General features: G+C 43.4%; 1 protein-coding gene across 1 annotated transcript in view; it reads right to left on the reverse strand.

Moving 5' to 3' along the window:
* The window catches only part of RECK (reversion inducing cysteine rich protein with kazal motifs), a 424990-nt gene that overhangs the window by 22619 nt on the left and 379041 nt on the right, over nucleotides 1-23330 (reverse strand). The window contains exons 18-19 of the mRNA XM_063922771.1: nucleotides 15266-15476; nucleotides 11507-11580 (exon numbers count right to left, since the gene is read on the reverse strand). Of these exons, the coding sequence (XP_063778841.1) occupies nucleotides 11507-11580; nucleotides 15266-15476 (285 nt within the window). The remainder of the gene's footprint in view (nucleotides 1-11506; nucleotides 11581-15265; nucleotides 15477-23330) is intronic.

Raw genomic sequence — 23330 nt, forward strand, 5'->3', positions numbered from 1 at the left:
ACACAAATCAAGATAATTAAAAATGCTAATGGATTCTCCCTGAATGTACATAAATAAAGGTATTCAGGATAGTAGTGGATGAGCCAAAAAGGCTGGTTCAGTGTCAACATGTTCACTGCTAACATTAGGCCTAATGAATGTTAACAATTTGAATGTCGACATAATACACCAAACATTGGATATTAATAACATAATTAAAACATATTTCATGTTCAAATGAGAAGGGGTTTATGACCTATTTATTATATTTTTTATTATGTTTCAGAGGAAAGATATTAAAGGTTGCCATTTTTTAATAAGTTATGACTGAGACACAGGGGATTCCATACCCATAATAGCTGTCTCAGTGTTCAAAATTTTTAACCCAGACAATAACACAGACAATATGAACAATGCAGACCTCCCAACATAACCCTCTCCTGGAGGGACAGAATGCTCAGCTCCAGGACTTCCCTCTTACTGTATGATTGCCATCACCTGTGGTGAAACACCTTTCTTATCCACTTACCTGTTCAACACAGGTGTCTGCAATCATAAATTAAGAGAAAAGTCTAGAAGCAGAGCATTGTCTCTCTCCTGGAGAGGGTGATGTTGGGAGGTATGACAACGCAAGTTTTATTATTCTGTAACATTTTTCCCTTTTCAATAATAACTGTTTCTACACTTTTTTGTAATTTGTTATTTGAGATTAATTTTGATTACATTTATAAATTTAATACGTTTTGTTTGTCACAATACTGTCTTTTTAGCTTTGCTACTTACCTCTGCCATCTGCACTGCAGTCTTCCAAAATGTCCTGAGAGGTCTCATCTGCATATAACCTGCAGCATGTGTCTGTATTGCTAGCTGACTGATTGTGCACCTGTAAGTTCTCTGTCTGTAAAGCCTGCAGACTCCTGAATACAGCAGAGTTTGTATCCAGCTGGAAGTACTAGACCTGAACTGCAGAGTTCATGTACGTACAGTAAATGTATTGTTTCTATTCTCTTATACAGAAACAGCAGTTCCCATTGCAATTTCTCAGTATGCAGAATGCTAGAGGTCCCTCCAAAACCAGCCCTGGAAGCATCTATGATAGTACAGATCAGCTGACCAGTCAGGGTCCAATCAGGAGTCCGTCAGCGGTTAGATGACTCCTCTGACCAATCCCAGAGCAGCCAGGGGTATAAAAATCCTTCAGAGGCACTTTCTGGTCTCCAGAGCTGCACCAAGCTACAGTACTTTGTATCTTCCTGACTGCATTCACCTAGAGACTATCCACGCAATGTCCATCAAGCGCTCTCTAGCTTCTTTGTCACTTGTGCCATTCCACTGTTAACCTACAGCAGTTGTTCCTGTATCGCTGGTTGCATCCCAGTTTCAGCTGTCACATCCATTCCTGTATTGCTGGTGCCATTCATGTGTAAAGCCACAGCAGTTGTTCCTGTATTGCTAGTGCCTTCCCAGTGTCAGCTGCCGCATCTGTTCCTGTATCACTGGTGCCATTCCAGTATAAAGCCACAGCAGTTGTTCCTGTATCGCTGGTGCCAACCCAGTTTCAGCTACTGCATTCATTCCTGTATCGCAAGTGCCATCCCAACGTTAGCTGCCGCAGCACTTGTTCCTGTATTGCTAGTGCCTTCCCAGTGTCAGCTGCTGCATCCGATCCTGTGCTAGTACTGCTCCGCATCTCACCATCTAAGTCCAAGTAACTGGTCATTGTTAAATCTGTTACTTATATTTCAATAAGAGTTTTTTATGTAACCAGGACACAGGGAGTGTTGCATGCTTCTTTACTGGAGAAGTACAGGAAACCAAAGAACACAGAAATACATTCACACACCAACTAATACAAATACAAAATAAGATCAGTTGTAACCTTCCACCAGAACACATATACAGCAATGGGAACTATAGGGGTAATTCCAAGTTGATCGCAGCAGGAAATTTGTTAGCAGTTGGGCAAAACCATGTGCACTGCAGGGAGGCAGATATAACATGTGCAGAGAGAGTTAGATTTGGGTGGGTTATTTTGTTTCTGTGCAGGGTAAATACTGGCTGCTTTAATTTTACACTGCAATTTAGATTGCAGATTGAACTCACCACACCCAAATCTATCTCTCTCTGCACATGTTATATCTGCCCCCCCCCCTGCAGTGCACATGGTTTTGCCCAACTGCTAAAAAAATTTCTGCTGCGATCAACTTGGAATTACCCCCTATATACACCACACTCCTTCCAACTTAGATAAATGCAGACATGAAAATGTTGCACTAAGCAATGTATACGTTACCCCAGAAGGCTACAAATCAAGCCTTTGAGGTGCCTTACGAACTCTGTCTGGATACCGATGTTTAACTCCCAGAGTGACTGGATGCTTCACAGAAATCACACTAGAAGGTTCAGGATCAGTTGTTACTAAGGGAACCTCATGCTCAGGTGACTCCATAGCAGGTTTGGGAACAGTCTCTGTATCTGACCCAGAGGGGTACACTTCCTCCACAGTGTCAGGAACAGTCTCTGTATCAGTTCCAGAGGGGTATACATAAACCCCCACATCACTGGCTTGGCTATGTCCAACTGTCGACGTACAGTCGGTTTGCCTCCCAGCCTCAATGATTTGAACAAATGTGGCGACGCCATTATTCTCCTCCAACTTCAATCACGTACATCAGAGGGCCGGATTTGGAAGAAACTATTCCCGGTTGCCATTTGTCTCCTCTATAATCACGGACCAGAACCTCTTGGCCAATGTGGAATAACCGAATAGGTTTCTGATAAACTGATTGAAACTGTTTGTTATGTACCTTCCGCCTCACATCCGGTTTTATCAAGTCCCACTGAGACCGTAAGTTCCGTTGCATAAATAGCACCGCAGGAGGCTGACCGGTAGTGGAGTGCTCAGTCCTACGATATATAAACAAGAAGTTGTCAATCTTGTGTTCATGGTGCATGGACTTGATAGCTTTTTTGAATGTTTGGACAAATCTCTCAGCCAAACCGTTTGTGGCTGGATGGTGTGGAGCTGATGTAAAATTTTTAATTCCATTGACTTGCATGAACTTTTTGAATTCCATGGACACAAACTGTGGCCCATTGTCACTGCACACTTGCTCCGGTAGACCATTTCTAGCAAAGATGGTTCGCAGCACAGCAATTGTTTTCTCAGAAGTAGTGGATTGTTTTCTCAGAAGTAGTGGATTTCATCTTTATTACCTCTGGCCATTTTGAATGAGCGTCCACTGCAATAAGAAACATACAATACATGAATGGACCAGCAAAGTCAACATGTACCCGCTGCCATGGAGATGAAGGCCATTCCCAGGGATGTAATGGGGCTAAAGGTGGTGCATTTTGAACTCTTTCACATCCTTCACACCCTTTTGTCAAAGTTTCAATTTGACCATCGATTCCTGGCCACCACACTTAGCTTCTAGCAAGATTCTTCATTTTTACTGTGCCTAGGTGACCCTCATGCAAATTTTCCAAAACTCTGTTTCGCAGTTTAGGTGGTATTACCACTCGGGACCCACACAATAGAGTTCCTTGACAGAGAGAAAGCTGATCTCTCCTGCCCGAAAACCCGTAATATTGAGCATCGCCTTGTTTAGGCCAACCTATGAGAGTTAAGTCCATTACTTTTGACTGTACCGGGTCTTTCCTTGTTTCCCGATTGATCGTGGCATTGGTAATAGGTAGCTGTTCCATCAATATATTGTGATACACTTCCAGGGGGTCTCCATCACTGGCCTCCTCACTTTGGGGCAAGGGAGAACGCGATAGACCATCAGCGTTGCCATGTAGTTTTGTTCCTTTAAACTCGATGTCGTATGTATGAACACCCAGGAATAATGACCAACGTTGAAGCCGAGCTGCAGTCATGGCTGGGACTCCCTTGTGGGGGTTAAAAATTGATACCAGTGGTTGATGATCAGTAATTAATGTAAACCTTTGCCCATACAAAAATTAATTAAATTTCTTAACTCCCCATACTAAACTTAAGGCCTCTCGGTCAATTTGCGCATAATTCTTCTCTGCCACTGTCAAAGACCGTGAAGCAAACGCTATTGGCTTCTCGCTACCATCTCTCAGTTGATGTAATAACACTGCTCCAATGCCATATGGTGACGCATCACACGCCAGCCTGATGGGTAGTTTCGGATCAAAATGAGTAAGGACTTTATCAGATGTAATCAATCTCTTTGTTTCTGAGAATGCTTTATCAGTCTTTTGTCCACTTTCATCATACATTTTTCTGTAGTAGGGCATTTAGCGGGTATATTACTGTGGAGAGGTCTGGTAAGAACTTGTGATAATAACTAACTAGGCCCAGGTAAGATCTCAGTTGTGACACAGACTGTGGCTGGGGTGCTTGTAGTACTGCCTCAATTTTATCATTTGATTTGTGCAGGCCTTCGCTATCAATCACATGTCCACAATATGAAATGCTTTCTTGGAAAAATGCACATTTATCTTTATTTACTCTGAGTCCATATTCCTGTAGTCGGGTTAATACTTTTTCCAAATTATTTAAATGGTCCACATCATCTTTGCCTGTTACAATTATATCATCCAGGTAACATTGCGTATCTGGTATTCCTTGTAGGGCTTGATCCATTGCTCTCTGCCATAATTCTGGGGCAGAAGAAAGTCCAAACACAAGACGGTTATATTGTAATAAACCTTTGTGAGTATTGATGGTTAAATATTTCTTAGATGCCTCCTCAATTTCCATTTGCAAGTACGCTTGAGCTAGGTCAATTTTGGAGAAGCTGTCGCCCCCTGAGAGAGCTGCAAAGATGTCCTCTATTTTAGGCAAAGGATACTGCACAGTCCGTAGTACTGGATATATTGTCATTTTGAAATCTCCGCAAATACGTATGCTTCCCATTTTGTCTTTCTTTACTATCGGAACTATAAGCGTAGCCCATTCACTCCATTCCACTGGGAAGAATATACCAGAGTCTTCCAGTTTCCGTAGTTCCTCCTCAACCGTTGGTCGGATGGCATAAGGTACTATGCGATCTTTACAAAACTTTGGAACGGCATGTGGGTCCAACTCTATACTGGCCTATCCCTGGTTGGAAAATGGGTTGTGCGGCAGCTAACAATTTAGAAAGTTCCTTAATAGCTGCGTCATTGTTGGATACATCAGATGCAGTAGATTGTAGCCTGTGAATGGAATGCCAATCAAGTTGGATTTTCCTTATCCATTCGCGGGCCAATAATGCCGGTCCACCATGTGGAAGTATGTACAAATACAGCTTATGGGTATTGCCTTTGTATTTCACATAAACTTGTATTTTTCCCAATGAGGACACCAGTTCACCCGTATATGTGTGGAGTGTTACGGATGTTTTCTTTAAAGGAATAGCAGCAAACAGGCGTTTGTAATCACTTGCATTTAGCACTGACAGAGCAGAGCCTGTGTCTAATTCCATTTTTAAGTCAATACCTGCTACTTCCAAAGTGACCCAAATCACTTGACGCTCTTTCGCCATCATGGAGTGCATCTCTAGGCTGCATAACCGTTTTTCTGTACCAGTACTATCAGTAGAGTCTGATTTATTGTTGGTTACTTTATGCACCTGGGATGTTGTATGTTTTCTCCCGGAAACTTTGGATACTTGCAAGCGGTTTGGTGTTTTCCCTGACTGGCACACCCTTTTAATATGGCCTCTTTTCTTACATTTTCGACACACTTTGGGGTATATTCAATTAGCAGCGATAACGAACTTTTCGCGTGAAAAGTCCGGTTTTCGCACGAAAAACCGGATTTTTCCCGCGAAACGCAATTACAGCCTATTCAATTTTCCGGGAAAATTTATCGGTGATCATTTTTTCACTAATTTCACTTCACCTACTCTGAAGCAGGTGAAAAGTTGGAAAAAGTCATTATTTTAAGGTAAAAATGTTTGGATATGGTCCAGAACTCCTGGGACACCCCCCTTAATGACTAATTAGGCACGTTGAAGTTTTTAATTATTTTTAATTGGCCAATAATGACATGTCATTTTTGGGGTGAAAAAGTACAAAGTGATGGAAATTGAGGTTCAAGGTATGGGACAGGTATATTGGGGTGCTTTATGAGTGGGACAGATGTTTTTAGGCTTGCAGATGGGAGTAATCGGTCTGTTTCAACTTTTTTTTTAAGTACCCTAAAATGACCCAAATATATACTTATACCCATTTTCATGTACCCAAAATTTAATGAGAGCATTTATTTTGCTCAAAAAAACTTGCTTTCTATCATTTTTTTGCATTTTTAAAAAAATGCATATAACATCCATTTCACACAATTTAAGTCCCCAAAAACTCTTTAATGTGATCTCTAATACACTTCTCTTCTGTTTTCCTATGTTAGTTTAGCATTTTTAGGGGTACAGGCTGATTTCCCCATTTTCACCTGCACTTTTCACTGCAAGAATTTTCAGGTGAAACCCATTTGGAATTAAATCAGACTTGCCTACCCTCCCGCATTTAGCGGGAGGCTCCCGTATTCTGCCACAGTCCCCCGATATCCCGCAAACTTTAGTGCAACTCCCGGATTCCTACTGCACGCGTCTCTCAGTCCCCCAACCTCCCTTACAGCATGTCACTCACCATGCTTTGAGATAGCCCTCCGGAACCTGTCAGATTCCTGCACTGCAGTTTGGAGCAGTTTCTGTGCGATCTCCTCCAGTCACCAGTCCCGGCATCCACTTAGAGCTGGCAGCCCAGCACCACAGTCATTGACAGGCAGCAGAACCACAGCGCTCCTATCATCTAACAGCCTGGAAGACCCGCAAATCGCGGCATTTTGGGGGCGGGGCCTAATAGAATGGTGCCTTCACTGCCTTGTCTTGCACGCAGCTGATCTCCCCTGCTTAGTGAGTGGGGAAGTGTGTGTGGGTGGGGGTGTTTTATATGTGTGTATGCTTGCATGTACTAATATATATATATATATATATATATATATATTCAAATGGACAAACCCCCTTCACCAAATAAAACTCCTGTATTTGCCACTGTGATACACACAAGAGAGACTGTATTCGTGCACCTATTACAGGCTTCTCCACTGTCAATTAGTAGCTTGTTTCCTGAGGCTTACTCTTTCTCCTCTCACAGCTCCAAACTCCCCCCCCCCCCTTCCCTATCTGCAGAACCCCCAGTACCCCACACAGATTCCCTTCCCTGTTTCCTCACAGCTCCAAACTCCTCCTCTTCCCCATCCATGGCATCCCTTAACCCACTCTCCCCCACACAGAATCCTCTCTCCTGCTCGCTCTCACCCCTCACGGCTCCAACCCCCCGCCCCTTCACCATCCGCTGCAAAAAAAATGTAAGGACATTAAAGTTTAAACTTTAAAGTAGTAGTTACCATCAAAGCTGGATTAATGTCTGTCACATGTGTAAGTATGTAACTTATACTGTATGTGTATAATGATGTTGGTGTGATGTCGGCGTGTAGCCCTGCTGTGTAATGTAGGTGTGATGTCGGCGTGTAGCCCTGCTGTGTAATGTAGGTGTGATGTTAGTGTTTAGCCCTGACAATAGACATGCCCATACAAGGAGATAAACACGCCCCTTGGGTGGACTGTGACATGCCCCCTCAGCAGCGTTCCGCACGGCACATTAGAGTGCAATCTATAATCTCCCTGAAACTACTTTTCAAAAGTAGGCAAGTATGAATTAAATAGGTCGAAAAAACGGAGCGTTTTCGCAGCAATTTTTGCCCGATTGGCGCGAAAAAATTTCGGGTGACAAAATTGCCGCAAATTTGCGGATAATTGAATACCCTAGTTAGTCTTTAAACCAGCACTAACTGGCATCATGTGAGGACTTTCCACAGCAAACACAGGACTGTCTCTGATACCAATAAACTGGATTGGGAGTACATTGTGGTGCTTTTGCTGCAATTCTGATGCATCCCTGGCAGGGCCGGTTCTATGATTTGTGGCGCCCCGGGCAAAATATGGGGGGCGTGGCTTCGATTGGGGGCGTGGTCAGCGCGCTGAAAGAAAAAATAAAAATAAATAAAAAGTATACTTACCATCCCCGTTCCTGATCCAGACCCCCTCCGCCGGCGGCGCCGCTCTTCTCCTCTCCTCCTCTCTTCTGTTCTCTTCGATCTATGGGAGAGACGTTATTACGTCTCTCCCATAGAACAGCATAGACACTAGAGGTCAATTATGACCCCTAGTGTCTGTGCCACTATGCTGTGCGGTGCGCGATGACGTCATCGCGCATCGCACAGCAAAGGTCCTCTAGATGAAGGGAAACTAGACCGTAGCGTCTAGTTTCCTTTCATGGAGAGGACCTTTGCTGTGTGGTGCGCGATGACGTCATCGCGCACCGCACAACTAAGGTCCTCTCCATGAAGGGAAACTAGACGCTACGCGTCTGGTTCCCTTCAAAGCGGGGGGGCACAGCAGGGCACTACGGGGGGCACAGTGGCGGATCTTGCCCTGGTGCGGCGCCCTCCGGATGGCGCCGGCGCCCTCCGGAAGGCGGCGCCCTGGGCAAAAGTACCGCTTGCCCGTGGCAAGAACCGCCACTGATCCCTGGTTGCAGTCTCCATTGAAATAGCTATGGCCAGTGCTCGCTCTAAGGTCAGGTCAGGCTCAGCCAGCAATTTCTTTTGTGTACTTGCACTTTTCATCCCACAAACTAAACGGCCTCTTAGAGCATCTGATAACCCTGCTCCAAATGCACAGTGTTCAGATAACTTCCTCAGCTCTGCAATGTATGTAGAAATGCTTTCACTTTCAGATTGATTCCTTCTGTGAAACCTGAATCTTTCAGCAATCACTAATGGTTTAGGGTTTAAGTGCTTTTGTAAAATATCCACAATGTCAGTAAAGGACTTGTTGGCTGGCTTCTCAGGTGCTATTAAACTTCTCAGCAGACTGTATGTTTGGGCACCCATTACACTGAGTAAAACCAGAACCTTCTTGTCACCATCCACTGAATTAGCAGAACAGTATAGATAGATCTACTCTCTCAATATATGTAGCCCAGTCCTCTATAGTACCATCAAATGCAGCTATTGTGCCAATATATCCTGACATTTTTTCTTTATACTTGTCCTCCCTTCCTTAAAAAATGAAGATATAACTCACATGCTCCTTTTATTCAAGATAGGTGCTGCTGGCAGTTTGAATGAGTTGTTCCTGTTTGCACCCGACAATTGTGCTGTGTCAGCCCACTAGTGCTCCACTGATACCTGGAGCCATGCTGAAGAACAGTTTAATCCTCGTCGCCAGTGTTAAATCTATTACTTATATTTCAATAAGAGTTTTTTATGTAACCATGACACAGGGAGTGTTGCATGCTTCTTTACTGGAGAAGTGCAGGAAACCAAAGAACACAGAAATAGATTCATACACCAACTAATACAAATACAAAATAAGATCCGTTGTAACCTTCCACCGGAACACATATACAGCAATGGGAACTATACACCACAGTCATAACCCAGCAATCCTGTATCGCTGGTGTCGCACCCCAGCATCTACGTCTAAGTAGCTGGTCGAAACCCAGCAATCCTGTAAAGCTGTTTCTGCTCCGCATCCCAGCAATCTTGTGTAGCCGGTACTGCTCCGCATTCTGGCAATCCTGTGTGGTTAGTTCTGTTCCACATCCCAGCAATCCTGTGTAGATTGTTCTGTTGTGCATCCCAGCAATCCTGTGTAGCTTGTTCTGCTCCACATCCCAGCAATCCTGTGTGTCCGTATGCCAGCAACCTTGTGCAACTGGTACTGCTCTGCATACCGGCAATCCTGTGTAGCTGGTACTGCTCTGGATTCCAGCTCTTCTTGCAATACTAGATATAGTACTGTTCCATCTATAGTTCAATCTAATTACTTCACCATATGAGAAAGAATCACTTAAGAGCTCCCTGTTTCTGCCCAAGAACTTCAGACCCCAATCCAGTAATACCGTCTAGTCCGAGTTCAAAACCAGCCACAGCTGTGACATTGTTCTTGTTACTCTAACAAGCCCATAGGTATTTTCTTAAAATAAATATTCCTTGACTGTGCTAAACCTGTGATAGAGTGACTCTATTAATCTTTGAATGCTGATGTATAAACTTTAAGCTATCAAGGAGTATATAGTAAGGCAGTGGGTACATTTATGAAATTGGATGCTTTTGAGGCCCAATTGCCCTACAAGCAATGGCTGGTGGCAGCTTTAATTCTCTTTATTTATGTGAGAGACCTCATTTTAGCATGTTTCAGCTAGATCTGTAACCTGTGTGATAGGTGAATGCTGGAATGAGGGGTAACACCTGGTAGTAACATCCAAGTTATAATGCAACTTGTAACAACAGTAAAAATAGATGTGAGGGGTTGGGTATGCTTGGCTGGTGCTGGGGATTCTAGTGGTCATCATACCAATCGTGGGATCCTGGCAGCAGAATGCCAGAGGGGGGACGAGTGCAACGAAGCCCCTTGCGGGCTCGGTGGCGAACTGCACTCACCACAGGTTCTATTCCCACTCTATGGGTGTCACGGACACCCACGAGTGGGAATAGTCCCTGTTAGCCGGCATTCCGACTGTCGGGATGTAACCGCCGATAATGGGACTGGCGGTCCCCTGACCGCCGGGCACATAACTACATCCCGATGTGAGTATATTGGCCCTGATTCATGTTTAAAAGTAAAGAAAAAAGTAAAGTGCAACGGAATATGCTGCGCTATATAAGAAACTGTTAATAAGTAATAAATAAATAAAAAAGCAATGAACTGGGCAAAACCATGTTGAACAGCAGGTGACTGTGTTGTAACATGTGCAGAAAGATTTAGATTTGGGTGGGTTATATGTTTTTTTTGTGCAGGGTAAATACTGGCTGCGGCTAATTAATTGATCTCCCAGGGGCTATCCAATTAGCTCCGAAAGCCAGCACTATGTAGGATTTTTTTTTCACCTGCCCGTAGGCAGGCAAAAACTGATCCCCTATAACTGACCCCGGGAACTTATCCTGGATCCATGTGTTTCTGTGTAAAAACTGTCAATTTTCTTACAGAAAATGGGGGCAAAAAATGATGGCTTTATTGATTTCCCCCCCAATATCTTCTATATTTTTCTCCCAATAAATGACTTCAGAGGTACCAGAGATCATATTGCGTCCCTATAATCTTAAACAGATGCATACTGCACCGGAATACATATGTTATACCAGCAGCTGGGATCCCAGTTGTCATGATCCCGACAGCGGGTTCCCAGCCACCAGTATGCCAGCAGTGGAACGAGTGCTAGTTACTGTTGTATTCTCCCTTTATGGGTGTCGTGAGGTGGGATTTCACCGCCTGTCTGGATTCTGGCGTCGACATTGTGACCGCCGAGATCCCGAAAGGCGGTCTCGTGATCACCTCCCACTGCACCTTTCAATTACACTTTTGCATATTTCTAAGCAATTTGAGATATAAAACAGAACCATATACCATAAAAAGGCTGTGCACCTTAAAATGCACTAGAAGCAGGTGGTCTTATTCTTGTTGTTAGTGTTAGTGTCTAAAAAAACATAGTGTGAACAATTTACCTTGGCAAATGCGTCTAACTTTTCTTTGTCATATAAGATCCTTATGACACCAGCACATAAAGGACAACATGCTCCTGTATGACAGAAAGAAAAATCACAATTAACTTGATTAGATGTTTATTATGCTTTATTCAATGATCATGCTTGTTAGCATTCAAATACTGTATATTCTTTGTTTTATAAATAGCATAATTAATAAATAGGGCATTACACATGATATGACGGTATGCAGCTACCAGTTCAACAGTCAAAATGTCGACACTCAGAATGGGGGCATTGTGAAGTTGAACTGGTAATGCTGACATGTTAATAATGTGATTTACAGCATTTTAACAGTGTTCGTTTTTCATTTTCAAACATGGGGAGAGATTTATCATATCATGGATAGAGATATAGTGTAGAAGTTGCCTATACCACCAATCAGCATTGTTTTACAGGCTGTGTTAGAAAAATGAAAGAAGCTGGTTGATTGTTACTGTATGAGCAAATTTCCACTTTATCTCTCACCAAGATTTGATAAACCTCCCCCCACAATTTTTTTTACCATCATGTTAGAAGTTGTAAAGCAGACACTTAAAATGCTTTAAATTGCATTATTAACAGGTCAGCATTACAGGTTTGACCTCACAATGGGCCCGATTCAGTAAGGATTGCAAATTCTGCTAAGTAGCAGAATTTGCAATCCTCGTGAGCGCATGCTGGGGGCCGGCCATCGCATGGCAAGGCCACCCAGCATGATGACCACCGCTCACCCCTTGATCAAGCAGAAATTGAGATTGCACTGTATTTCTGCATGATTGCCTCCTGCTGGTGCATCTTTCTGAACGCAGCGGCTGCATATGATGTCACGCAGCTGCCCCTATTATAACCCCGCCATGCCCTGTTTGCGCCGCACCGTCGCCCGTTTAGAAGCCACACCCCTGCAACACTCCATCTCCGCCTAGGAAACGATCCAACCCGAGTCGGGCCCATTGTCACCATTCTAAGTGTCGACCTTTTGATTGTACTGTAGATTACTCATTCCAAACCATACATGACACTACACATTTTACAGTAAATGAAAAAAACTGCAAATCTACTTCTTTTAAGTAATAAAAATAATTGTCCATGATATTTATGCACTAATTTTTTTCACCCCACAAATGCGTAAAAGCAGTCTGACTCCACGCAGAGTGAGCCAAGCTGCCAGTTTAAAAAAAAATTGTATTTGTTTGTACTGTGCACTGCTCTACAGTATACTACAGTACCCCAGTGCACGTGCGGAAAAGTGGTCTGACTCCACACAGTGTGAGCCAAGCTGCCAGTTAAAAAAGGAAAAAATATATTGTTGAATAATTTGTTTGTATTGTTCTGCACACTGCATACCAGCACGCTGCACACAATGAGGCAGATGTATTAACCTGGAGAAGGCATAAGGAAGTGATAAACCAGTGATAAATGCAAGGCGATAAAGGCACCAGCCAATCAGCTCCCATATGTAAATTAACAGTTAGGAGCTGATTGGCTGGTGCATTATCACCTTGCACTTAACACTGCTTTATCACTTGTTTATCACTTCCTTATGCCTTATACAGGGGTTAATACATCTACCCCAATATGCTCTGTACCCCAGTGCACGTGTGGAAAATCGGTCTGACTCCACAGAGTGTGAGCCGAACTGCTAGTTAAAAAAAAGTAAATATTATATATTTCATAGTTGTCGAGGTTGAAAAAGACAATTTGTCCATCGTGTTCAACCTATATTTTGACATATTACATTTGTTGTGTAATTTGTTTGTACTGTTTGCACACTGCACCCCAGTACGCTGTACCCGAGTAAGACTTTGTCCAAGGACAATAACATCTTGCACCACTTTTCATTTCTGCCACTGCTGTAAGGCAATGTTTCTTAGATGTGCTATAAACTGTCATGTGTTTGTCCCACTGCTCTATTACTTAGCAACCAGCCAACTCGTTGCAGCCTTTGGTCTAAAGTGGATGAAAACAATATTGTGAGCTGTGGGCCAAATTATATGATTTTAGCTTTTTTTGTCAATTTTTGGAAAAAATCTAAAACCAGTCATGGCTGAAATCCAAAATTAAATCCAAAACCAAAACCAAATAACTTATTAGAATCAAAACCAGCAAAAATAGTCTGGCATACATCTCTTCTTTGTTTACCTAGATTAGCTAAAGCCCTACTGTTTGCGGACTTCTCATCCTGGGAAGATGAATTTAAGGCAACACATGTGGTTCCTATTTTAACAGTTATGGCTACGGTAGCTAAACAAGTCATCCTACAGCACTGGATATATTGGACTGCTCTTACGTTAGGGGAGTGGAAAACAGCCTTACTGGAGGTCCCTTGACATGAATGCCGTATGGCTACATTTTTAAATTAAAATGGGCTGATTTCTTTTCACAAAAAATGGGGTATGTATATTAACGGCCTATTGCCTCAGGCACACAATCAGATTTGGAACGTTTTTGAGAACACAACCTGGATTTTAGTAAGCCAACTCACTTGGGATGGAGACATATGGGAAACATTGCGTATCACTGCACTGAGCAAACAGAATATCAAGTAGTTCTATTTGTATTGCTTGCCTCTTTCTTTTATTAAAATTTTAATTCTATTTTCTTTTATCTCTCATTCTTACTGTTTTTATAACCAAATCCAGGTTATTTCGGTTCGCTATTTTGTTTCCAGGTGGTATGGTATTGGTCGTTGGCTATACACCTCCCCACTTCCATGAAAAGAAATACTAAACTATAGCAACTTCTAATGTATAGAGTTTACCCCCCCCCCCCCCCCTAGAATGTAAGCTCTCACGAGCAGGGCCCCCTTCCCTCATGTGCTAACCCTTTTCTTACTTTAATAATCTTCAGCTGCACCAAATCCAGCAGTCTTCTGCCACCTGATACTTATTCCAGTGTCATCTGCATATGTAGCTATGTTTCTTTACCCTGTACTTGTCCAATATTGTAGTCAACTGTAAGTTGCTGTTTTCCTGGTTGATTATTTGTTTATGTACTCTGTAATTGGGCGCTGCGGAACCCTTGTGGCGCCATATAAATAAAGGATAATAATAATAATAATAACTGTGAGAATATAGGCCCTCATTCCGAGTTATTCGCTCGCAAGGCGATTTTAGCAGTATTGCACACGCTAAGCCGCCGCCTACTGGGAGTGAATCTTAGCTTCTTAAAATTGCGAACGAAAGATTCGCAATATTGCGATTACACATCTCGTAGCAGTTTCAGAGTAGCTTCAGACTTACTCGGCATCTGCGATCAGTTCAGTGCTTATCGTTCCTGGTTTGACGTCACAAACACACCCAGCGTTCGCCCAGACACTCCTCCGTTTCTCCAGCCACTCCCGCGTTTTTTCCGGAAACGGTAGCGTTTTTTCCCACACGCCCATAAAACGGCCCAGTAACACCCATTTCCTGTCAATCACACTACGATCGCCTGAGCGAAGAAAAAGCCGTGAGTAAAAATCCAAACTTCATAGCAAATTTACTTGGCGCAGTCGCAGTGCGGACATTGCGCATGCGCACTAAGCGGAAAAACGCTGCGATGCGAAGAAATTTTCCGAGCGAACGACTCGGAATGACCTCCATAATACATGATATTATGATACTTTTTGTATATTTCTGCGTTATGCATTTCTGGATTTGTATACTTCTGCACTGTTTAATGTTGCTTAATAAACAGACTTTAAAAATAAATAAAAATAAAATAATAATAATAATAATAATAAATAATAATAATGCTCACCAGGAGGTGTAACTGGTGTACAGCCAACTTTAGGCTTTGGAGGACATTGAATGGATGAGCACTCAGTAGAAAAACTATGGTCAGAGAATATCCCAACATCCTGACATTGTCCATAATAATCCACAGCAACACGATTGGAATATGCACTGCATACACTACTGTATGTTTCCCCGTTCTGGCCGCAAACTGGTTCAGCAAATTTGCAGAAAGGCTATAAAAGTTCAAAATGTTCTGGTGTTAGATTTAATTGTCACAAACTAAACTGTAAGGTGAAATGCTCAAGTACAACAATACATGGTGCTACAAATTACAAAAAAAAACCCACAAAGACAAAGGCATTTAAAAAAAATTAGTAATAATGAAATGAATTTTGCATGGATGGAATATATAGCTTCTTAAACCATCTTCTACACATCTAATTTCTTTTGTTGCTCAAACGCCAGCAAAAAAAAAAAAAAGTTTGTTCTAATTATTCTTCTTTTTATCTGCAGCTCTATTATTTTGAAATCACTAGGCCAGTGGTTCTCAAACTTTTTTAAATCACGGCGCCCTAGAGTATCAGAATTTTTTTAATGGCACTTCAAGGCCAAAGTTTCTTATTGGGAAATTTAAAACAAATATATTAAATTAAGTCAATTGTATTTATATGTCATCCTTAGGTTTAATTATGTGATGAGGGACAAGATTCGCTTCTGTTTGTCCACATATAATATGACTGGCAGCCACCAGCCTTGGTTTTGCCTATTATATTGACCATAAATAATTTTAATTGGTTCTCTATCACCAACCTGAGGCACCCTTGCAAGAGTCCCAAGGTACCCCTGGGTGTTACGGCACACAGTTTGAGAACCACTGCACTAGGCACATCCCTGGGCTGTGGCTGCCTTTCTTGTCTTGGCAAGATGATGTACCAAATTACATATTTTGGGTACCATGCAATATTGATAACATTAACCTGACTATAAAAGACAGGATAGGCAAAAAGTATCAAAGCATACAAAAATGCAAAGTGCACAAGAATAGCAATCACAAATACACAGATACAAAATAAACATATGCGAGTAATTGAGTGAGTGAGTGAGTGAGTGGCTGGCTATGGGCTACTAGCTACTCCCAGGTAATAAGAGAATCGCCAATGAGGAGTAGGTTATCACATATTCCAGTATTGCAAATAAAATTAGTATTTGACGTACGGTGTCACAAATCAGTCTTGTCAACTAGTCGAGTAATGAGACTCAAGCCATTTACCCCATATACCATGATACTTATTTATTGCCTTCCTGGCTAGATACAGTATACAAATTTCTCATGAGCCACCGTCCCATTAACTAGTGTTATCCAAGACTGTAGTACAGGGGCTGCATTGGCAAGCTATAGTCTGGCAATACATACCTTAGCTAAATCACATAAATTAATTGTATAGCGTCTACTAGGAGCGTGCAGAATCTCCTCCTCAACAGCCAACAGAACACATACCGCAGGAGTAAAAACAGATGATGGGATACCAGTTATCACTAAGACATTAATGACACCACTCCAAAATGTCGCTACCAGAGGGCATGCCCAATTTAAGTGCCAAAAATTGGCATCTAAATTCCCACATTTAGGACACTTCATGGAATGGGTACCACCAAAACAAAACAGCCTCACCAGTGTCATATATGCTCTGTCAACTATAAACAATTGAATTTGCTGGTATTTGAGGGCAGTAGTAGAGAAACGAGGAGAGCTTAACGCACATTACCATGTCTCGTCTTTAAGTGGTCCCAAATCTGACTCTCATTTACTTCTAAGAGATGCCATTGGGCCCGAATGGTGAGTTTGGAGTATAGTCATATAAATACCAGATACCAAATGACTATTCCCACGGTTCTGCAACAAAGACTTGACTAGAAAGTCGGTAATTACGAGAGGAGCTTCAGAAAATTGAGCATTAATCGCAAGCCTCAGTTGCAGATAATGATAGAAATAGGAGGAGGGTATATAGTAGTCTTGCTGGAGTTTTTGGAACGATTTAAATACATCACCAATATATAACTGTCTCAGAGATGTTATACCCCACCTCCCCCACACTTCCCTAGTTTGTAATGAGCCAAATGTGTTATCTAATGGGGTATCCGGGTCTACACCCTGACCTTGTAAAATAGAGTGTACCAGCTTCCAAATAAGAATAGCTTGTTTTATTAAAGGGATTTTAGACATTTGGGTATTACCTCAAAGAAGCAATTGAAGGGACATGCCACCTGGATATTCCTGCAATATCATTTGTGAGTACAGAGATAGAATATCGGGATCATTAACCCAGTCCCAGATATGCGCTAGTTGAGCTGCATAATAATAAAAATGTAAAAAAGGAAGGGCCAAGCTTCCTTACAATTTGGGTCTAGATAAAGTGTCAAGTTTTATACGCGCTCTTTGGTTAGCCCATATCAAGGATGAGAGCAAACTGTCTATTTGTTTAAATATTTTCAGACTGATATACACAGGAGATTGCTGGAGAACATAAAGTAGTTTGGGCTGGTAGACCATTTTAACCAAGTTGACCCTGCATGTGACAGTAAAGGGCAATTTCCCCCAGATCTTAACTTTGGAGTGAAGATAGGCTATCTGCAGTGTAATATTAAGAGAGGCATAATTATGAGAATCATTTGACACCCATATACCCAAATACTTAAAAGAGTCTACCCACTTGAGCGTGTCACGATCCTGACTGTAGTTCTCATAATTGGTGACTTACCTCTGCCATCTCTGTCCTGGATCCTGCATCTTTCTGCTCACTGGGATAAACAGCTTGCAAATACCATGAGTTTCCTGAGTCCTGAGTTCTCTGCCTGGAAGGTAAGAGTTAACGAGCTCCACCTGTGGTGATTAATCTTCTGTGTGAATCTGAATTCAGCAATCTGAAGTTTAGGCCTAACAGCCAGCATCCTCTGTTCGTTTGCAGAAGTTCAGGCTTCAGTGTTCTTTCGGCCTGCTAGGCCTCACTCCACTTCAGAGCCTAGTCTAGAGTACTCACATGACAGTGACTGTTCACCTGACCCAGAGCTGTCCAATCCTGTGCCAGCCTAAGACTCTCTGAATCAGGGCCGTCTTAACAGCAGTGTGGGCCCCTGGGCACAGCAATACACTGGGGCCCAAACCCATCCTCCATGGGTGGGGGTGCTATCAGCGACAGCTTTGATGTCCCGCGGGCAGTAGGAGGTGTTCTATCTTCCGCTCAGCAAGTAGGACCTGGAGCAGTAATTTCTGCTAATTACTCCTTTACTGCACAGATGGGGTGGGAGGGAGAACACTAAACTGTAGCAGGTGGCATTGGGCTGAATGAAGGGGGCCCCGCCCGGTGCATGACTTCCAGGGTGGTATGGGGTGTTTAATACATAAGGGAGGGGTCGATAGTGGAGTGGGCTTAATTTCCATCATTTTCTGGTGAGAGAGCAGCTTGCTTGAATGCAGATATCTCAAGTTCCTGAAAAAAGATTTCTTAGTGTTGAATGGGTAAAAAATTAGAGTGTTTCACCTGTCAGGAGGAACTGGGGACTTGGGTATCAGAGTTCAGGAGCCAGAGCAATCCACCAACAAATATATAAAACTGCATATTAGACGTGTGTAGCTTGAGCAGAGACCAGCTGCTTGAAGGCTGATATCTCTGGTTCTCGGCATAGTAGAGACAAGCTGCTAGTGTCCACCGAAAGTGGAGAGTCCCAGCTTTTGAAATGTACTCTTAGAAACACTCTAGGTCATACAGAGCCCGAGATATCTGGCTGGGAAGAGCAATTAACAGGCTTGGAAGGGGACCATTGCTTTGAAGTCGGATATCTCTGGTTCCCTAGGGCCGATATTCAAAACTCTGGTACCCCTGGAAAGAGGGAACCTTCAGCTATCAGCCTAGGGCTCTTATACTCCTGGGGCCCTTGGGCAAGAGCCCATTGAGCCCATATGAAAAGACGGCCCTGCTCTGAATCACCTGACACTGCTCACCAATCACCAAGGACCAGGAAGTATAAGTCAGGAGACTCAGGTTGGAGACTCTGCCAGTTCCTTGTGTCACACACAGCTCTGTATGAGTTTTGAAGCTGAGATCCCTAAAGGTAACACTTGTACTTCGGTTCCTGTAAAACTCTGCTCTTTTGCTACCCAGTCTGGATTATAGTTGTGTTACCATTGATATCCATTATTCTACAGTCTCATCTTAAAGCCACTGCTGCAGTATTCTACAGTCTCATCTTAAAGCCACAGCTGCAGTATTCTTCAGTCTCATCTTAAAACCACAGCTGCAGTATTTAAAAGTCTCATCTTAAAGCCACAGCTGCAGTATTCTCCAGTCTCGTCTTAAAGCTACAGTTGCAGTATTCTATAGTCTCATCTTAAAGTCACAGCTGCAGTATTTCTCCAGTCTCATCTTAAAGTCACAGCCGCAGTATTCTCCAGTCTCATCTTAAAGCCACAGCTGCAGTATTCTATAGTCTCATCTTAAAGTCACAGCTGCAGTATTCCCCAGTCTCGTCTTTAGGCCACAGCCGCAGTATTCTTCAGTCTCGTCTTAAAGCCACAACCGCAGTGTTCTTCAGCCTTGTCTTAAAGTCACAGTCATTGTTCTACTTACAGGTGCGTTTCCAGCTATATCCGGTACCAGCCCGGATTACAGTTGCGTTCCAGTATACCGGTACACAGCCCGGTTCCCAGTCTCAGTGGTAACAAGCCCAGTTCCATTCTCACCAGTAACCAGCCCAGTTCTGCGCAACTCCAGAGAACCTATTTCATGGTCACACAAGCACCTACTCCTGTGACAGTATATCCAGTTCAATCTCACCAATACATTCACCATCCTGCTATCAACACCAAGTCCCTGGTGATCCAGTGGTCAGGATATGGCTCCCTCTGCCGAGGCCCGGGTTCGATCCCCGGTCAGGGATTGCTCCTTCTTCTCACTGATTCCTACAGACTAGCCTAATATAGACTTCAATAACACCAGGTTCACAAAAACCACAGTCATGACAGTAGGAATTGGCCGCATGGACCCGGCCAAAAGTGTTTATCTGATGCGAGACCTCCTAAGCAATATTGCAGGATGCTTGGAGGGATTGGAGTTGACTCAGCATCACTTGGCACAGTGTCTGCAGCGGAACTCGTTCTCCAGAGATTCTCGGACTCTCTGTACTCAAGACTCCTGACCAACTGTGGATTCTCTACCAGATGTTAATACAGTTACAAGAACTTTTGACCAGTATTCTTTCTGTGATGCCTGAACTCCTCAGGAATACCCCCATCATTGTTGATCCTGTTTTGTTCCATCCAGTGTCTAAAGTCTCTTCCCCTGTGCAAGAAAAAGTTGTTCATCAGAGCTATCCATGGCCTAAACTCTCTGAAGCTGAATGTCAGCGGCGTAAGGAGCTACACCTCTGTCTTTACTGTGGAAATTCTGGTCATTTTGTTAAGGATTGCATTCTTTGCAAGCCAGGAAATGGTGACAAATCTCAGTATTCTAGCGCTCATGTCTACAAGTCATCTACAGTAGCCGATCCTGCTACAGCTGACGGGGTGTCACGAAGGCTACTCTAAAAGAGACTCAAATTTATGACTGTGGTCCTGTGACTAAAATACCCTATCCCAAATTGGGTGTCCAGAAAAGAATGTTCAAGTCATTTAAAGTCACAGAGGAGTCCGTGTCTTCAGCCCAAGGAGGGGCGTCCGTGTCTTCAGCCCAAGGAGGGGCGTCCGTGTCTTCAGCCCAAGGAGGGGCATCCATGTCTTCAGCCCAAGGAGGGGCGTCCGTGTCTTCAGCCCAAGGAGGGGCGTCCGTGTCTTCAGCCCAAGGAGGGGCGTCCGTGTCTTCAGCCCAAGGAGGGGTGTCCGTGTCTTCAGCCCAAGGAGGGGCATCCGCGTCTTCAGCCCAAGGAGGGGCATCTGCGTCTTCAGCCCAAGGAGGGGCGTCCACGTCTTCAGCCCAAGGAGGGGGATCCGAGTGTGCAGCCCAAGGAGGGGTATCCAATGTTCAACCTCTAGTAGGGGCATATGAGTCTTCATCTCAAAAATGAGTATCTGATCTGTCATCCCCAGGAGGGGTGCTGGAAATAACAACCCTGAGAGAGGTGTCTGATTCGTCAACCCCAGGAGGGGTCACAAAAGTTTCAGCCCCAAGGGAAGTATCCAGAGCCAAGTTCCCAGATGGAAATTTTTGTGCTACAGATGCAGTTATTAACTCCTGTTTGACATCCTCAGAGTGCACCACCCTGTTGGCATACAGCAAGGTGCAGGTCCAGGATAGGCCATATAAACACTTGGATTCTACTCACTCCAGTTCCAGATGAAATCATCTGCCTCCTTCGGTCCCAACTGATTCTAATTTCTCTGGTCTCAATCTTGTTCCGTCCATAGGTCCAGGGATTCTTCCGGTCCCAGTCGGTACAAGTTCGTCCGGACTCAATCTGGTCCCGTCCATATGTCCGGTTCAGTCTCCTCCGGTCTCAGCCAGTTCAAGTTCATCCAGACTCAATCTGGTCCCATCCATATGTCCGGTTCAGTCCGTCCCAGTTCCAGCAGCAATTCTACACGTCCAGCCTGGTCTGTCCATCCCGGTTCCAGACGGTCCAGCCATACTCCAGGACCAGCCTGGTCAGTCTCCTTTGGTTCCAGCCAATTCAAGTATCCATGGAGCAATCCGGTCCTACTCGTCCAGCCAAAGATTTCTCCAGTTTCAGTCAGTTTAAGCTCATCTAGGCTCAAACCGATTCCAAGCATTGGTCCGAGTAAAGAACTTTTGTAATTTAGTCTCAGTAAAGGACTTCAGGCTAATGTTGCTGAGAGGGATACTGATGTTGCTTCCTCAATCCAGTCACCAGAGTCATTTGGCTCAGTCGCAGATGCGAGTGTCGCAGCTTCAGGGAAAATTACTAGCATCTCCATCCAGAATGAGATTTCAAGTGACGTCTCAGTCTCATTTGAGGACTCCAGTGAGGCAACTTCACAAATGATATTTTCTCATCGATGTCGGGATAATTCTGCTGTAGCATTTATAGTCAAGAAAAATACCAAGGCTATTGACCTAATGTCTGAATGTAAACCTCAGTCTAATGTTGTTTCAATGGCATCTGTTTTCTCAAGCCCAATTTCATCCTCCACTCAGTCTTCAGAACATACAGCCAATGCTCTGTTTTCTGACCCATTGTTTTCTGAGCAAGATAATGCCTTGATGAACCAATACATTAGGAACTTCATCAGGAATGCCAAGAATTGGAAAACAGTACAAAGACAACAGCCTGTTGATTTAAGAGTTGGTTATATTTCCATTGTTTCCACTACAAGTTCCTTGTGTCTAAACTTATTAATGCAGCTTACAAAACTGATGTAGTAACTCCCAAAGAAGACTGGTATCTTCCATTACACTTGGACTCAGACTCTGACTTTGATCCAGTTCATGATGCTACTCTTTTACTGGGAGGTCCTGTTCTTTTCTGTTATGCTTTCATGCATGAAGAGGTTCCAGAATTATCAAAAAGCTCTACAGGTCTCTGTATGAAAAGTCCTCGTTATAGAACAAGATTTAATTTAAGTCTCAGTGGAATGCTAGCTTCAAAAGCACAATCTTCTCGTACTACAAATCCAGGAAAGGAACCTTCTACAGTTTATTCCTCAGTCCTTTCAGATGAAGGAAATTCCAGTGTAGTCAATGATGGATGGTCTACCTGTTCAGAAGATGAAGATCAGGAAGACTTCTAAAGAATCCATCTTAAGTTTTGTTTTTAGACCCTCTGGTTTCCGCTTTTCTGAATCTTTGTGTACAAGTTATTCATCAAGTTCCTCTAGGTTTCAAGATGGGTGTTCGGAGTCCACCCTTGAAGAGGGGGGTACTGTTACGATCCTGACTGTAGTTCTCATAATTGGTGACTTACCTCTGCCATCTCTGTCCTGGATCCTGCATCTTTCTGCTCACTGGGATAAACAGCTTGCCAATACCATGAGTTTCCTGAGTCCTGAGTTCTCGGCCTGGAGGGTAAGAGTTAACGAGCTCCACCTGTGGTGATTAATCTTCTGTGTGAATCTGAATTCAGCAATCTGAAGTTTAGGC

Source organism: Pseudophryne corroboree, chromosome 5 (genome assembly GCF_028390025.1).
Source record: "Pseudophryne corroboree isolate aPseCor3 chromosome 5, aPseCor3.hap2, whole genome shotgun sequence".
Lineage (NCBI taxonomy): Eukaryota > Metazoa > Chordata > Amphibia > Anura > Myobatrachidae > Pseudophryne > Pseudophryne corroboree.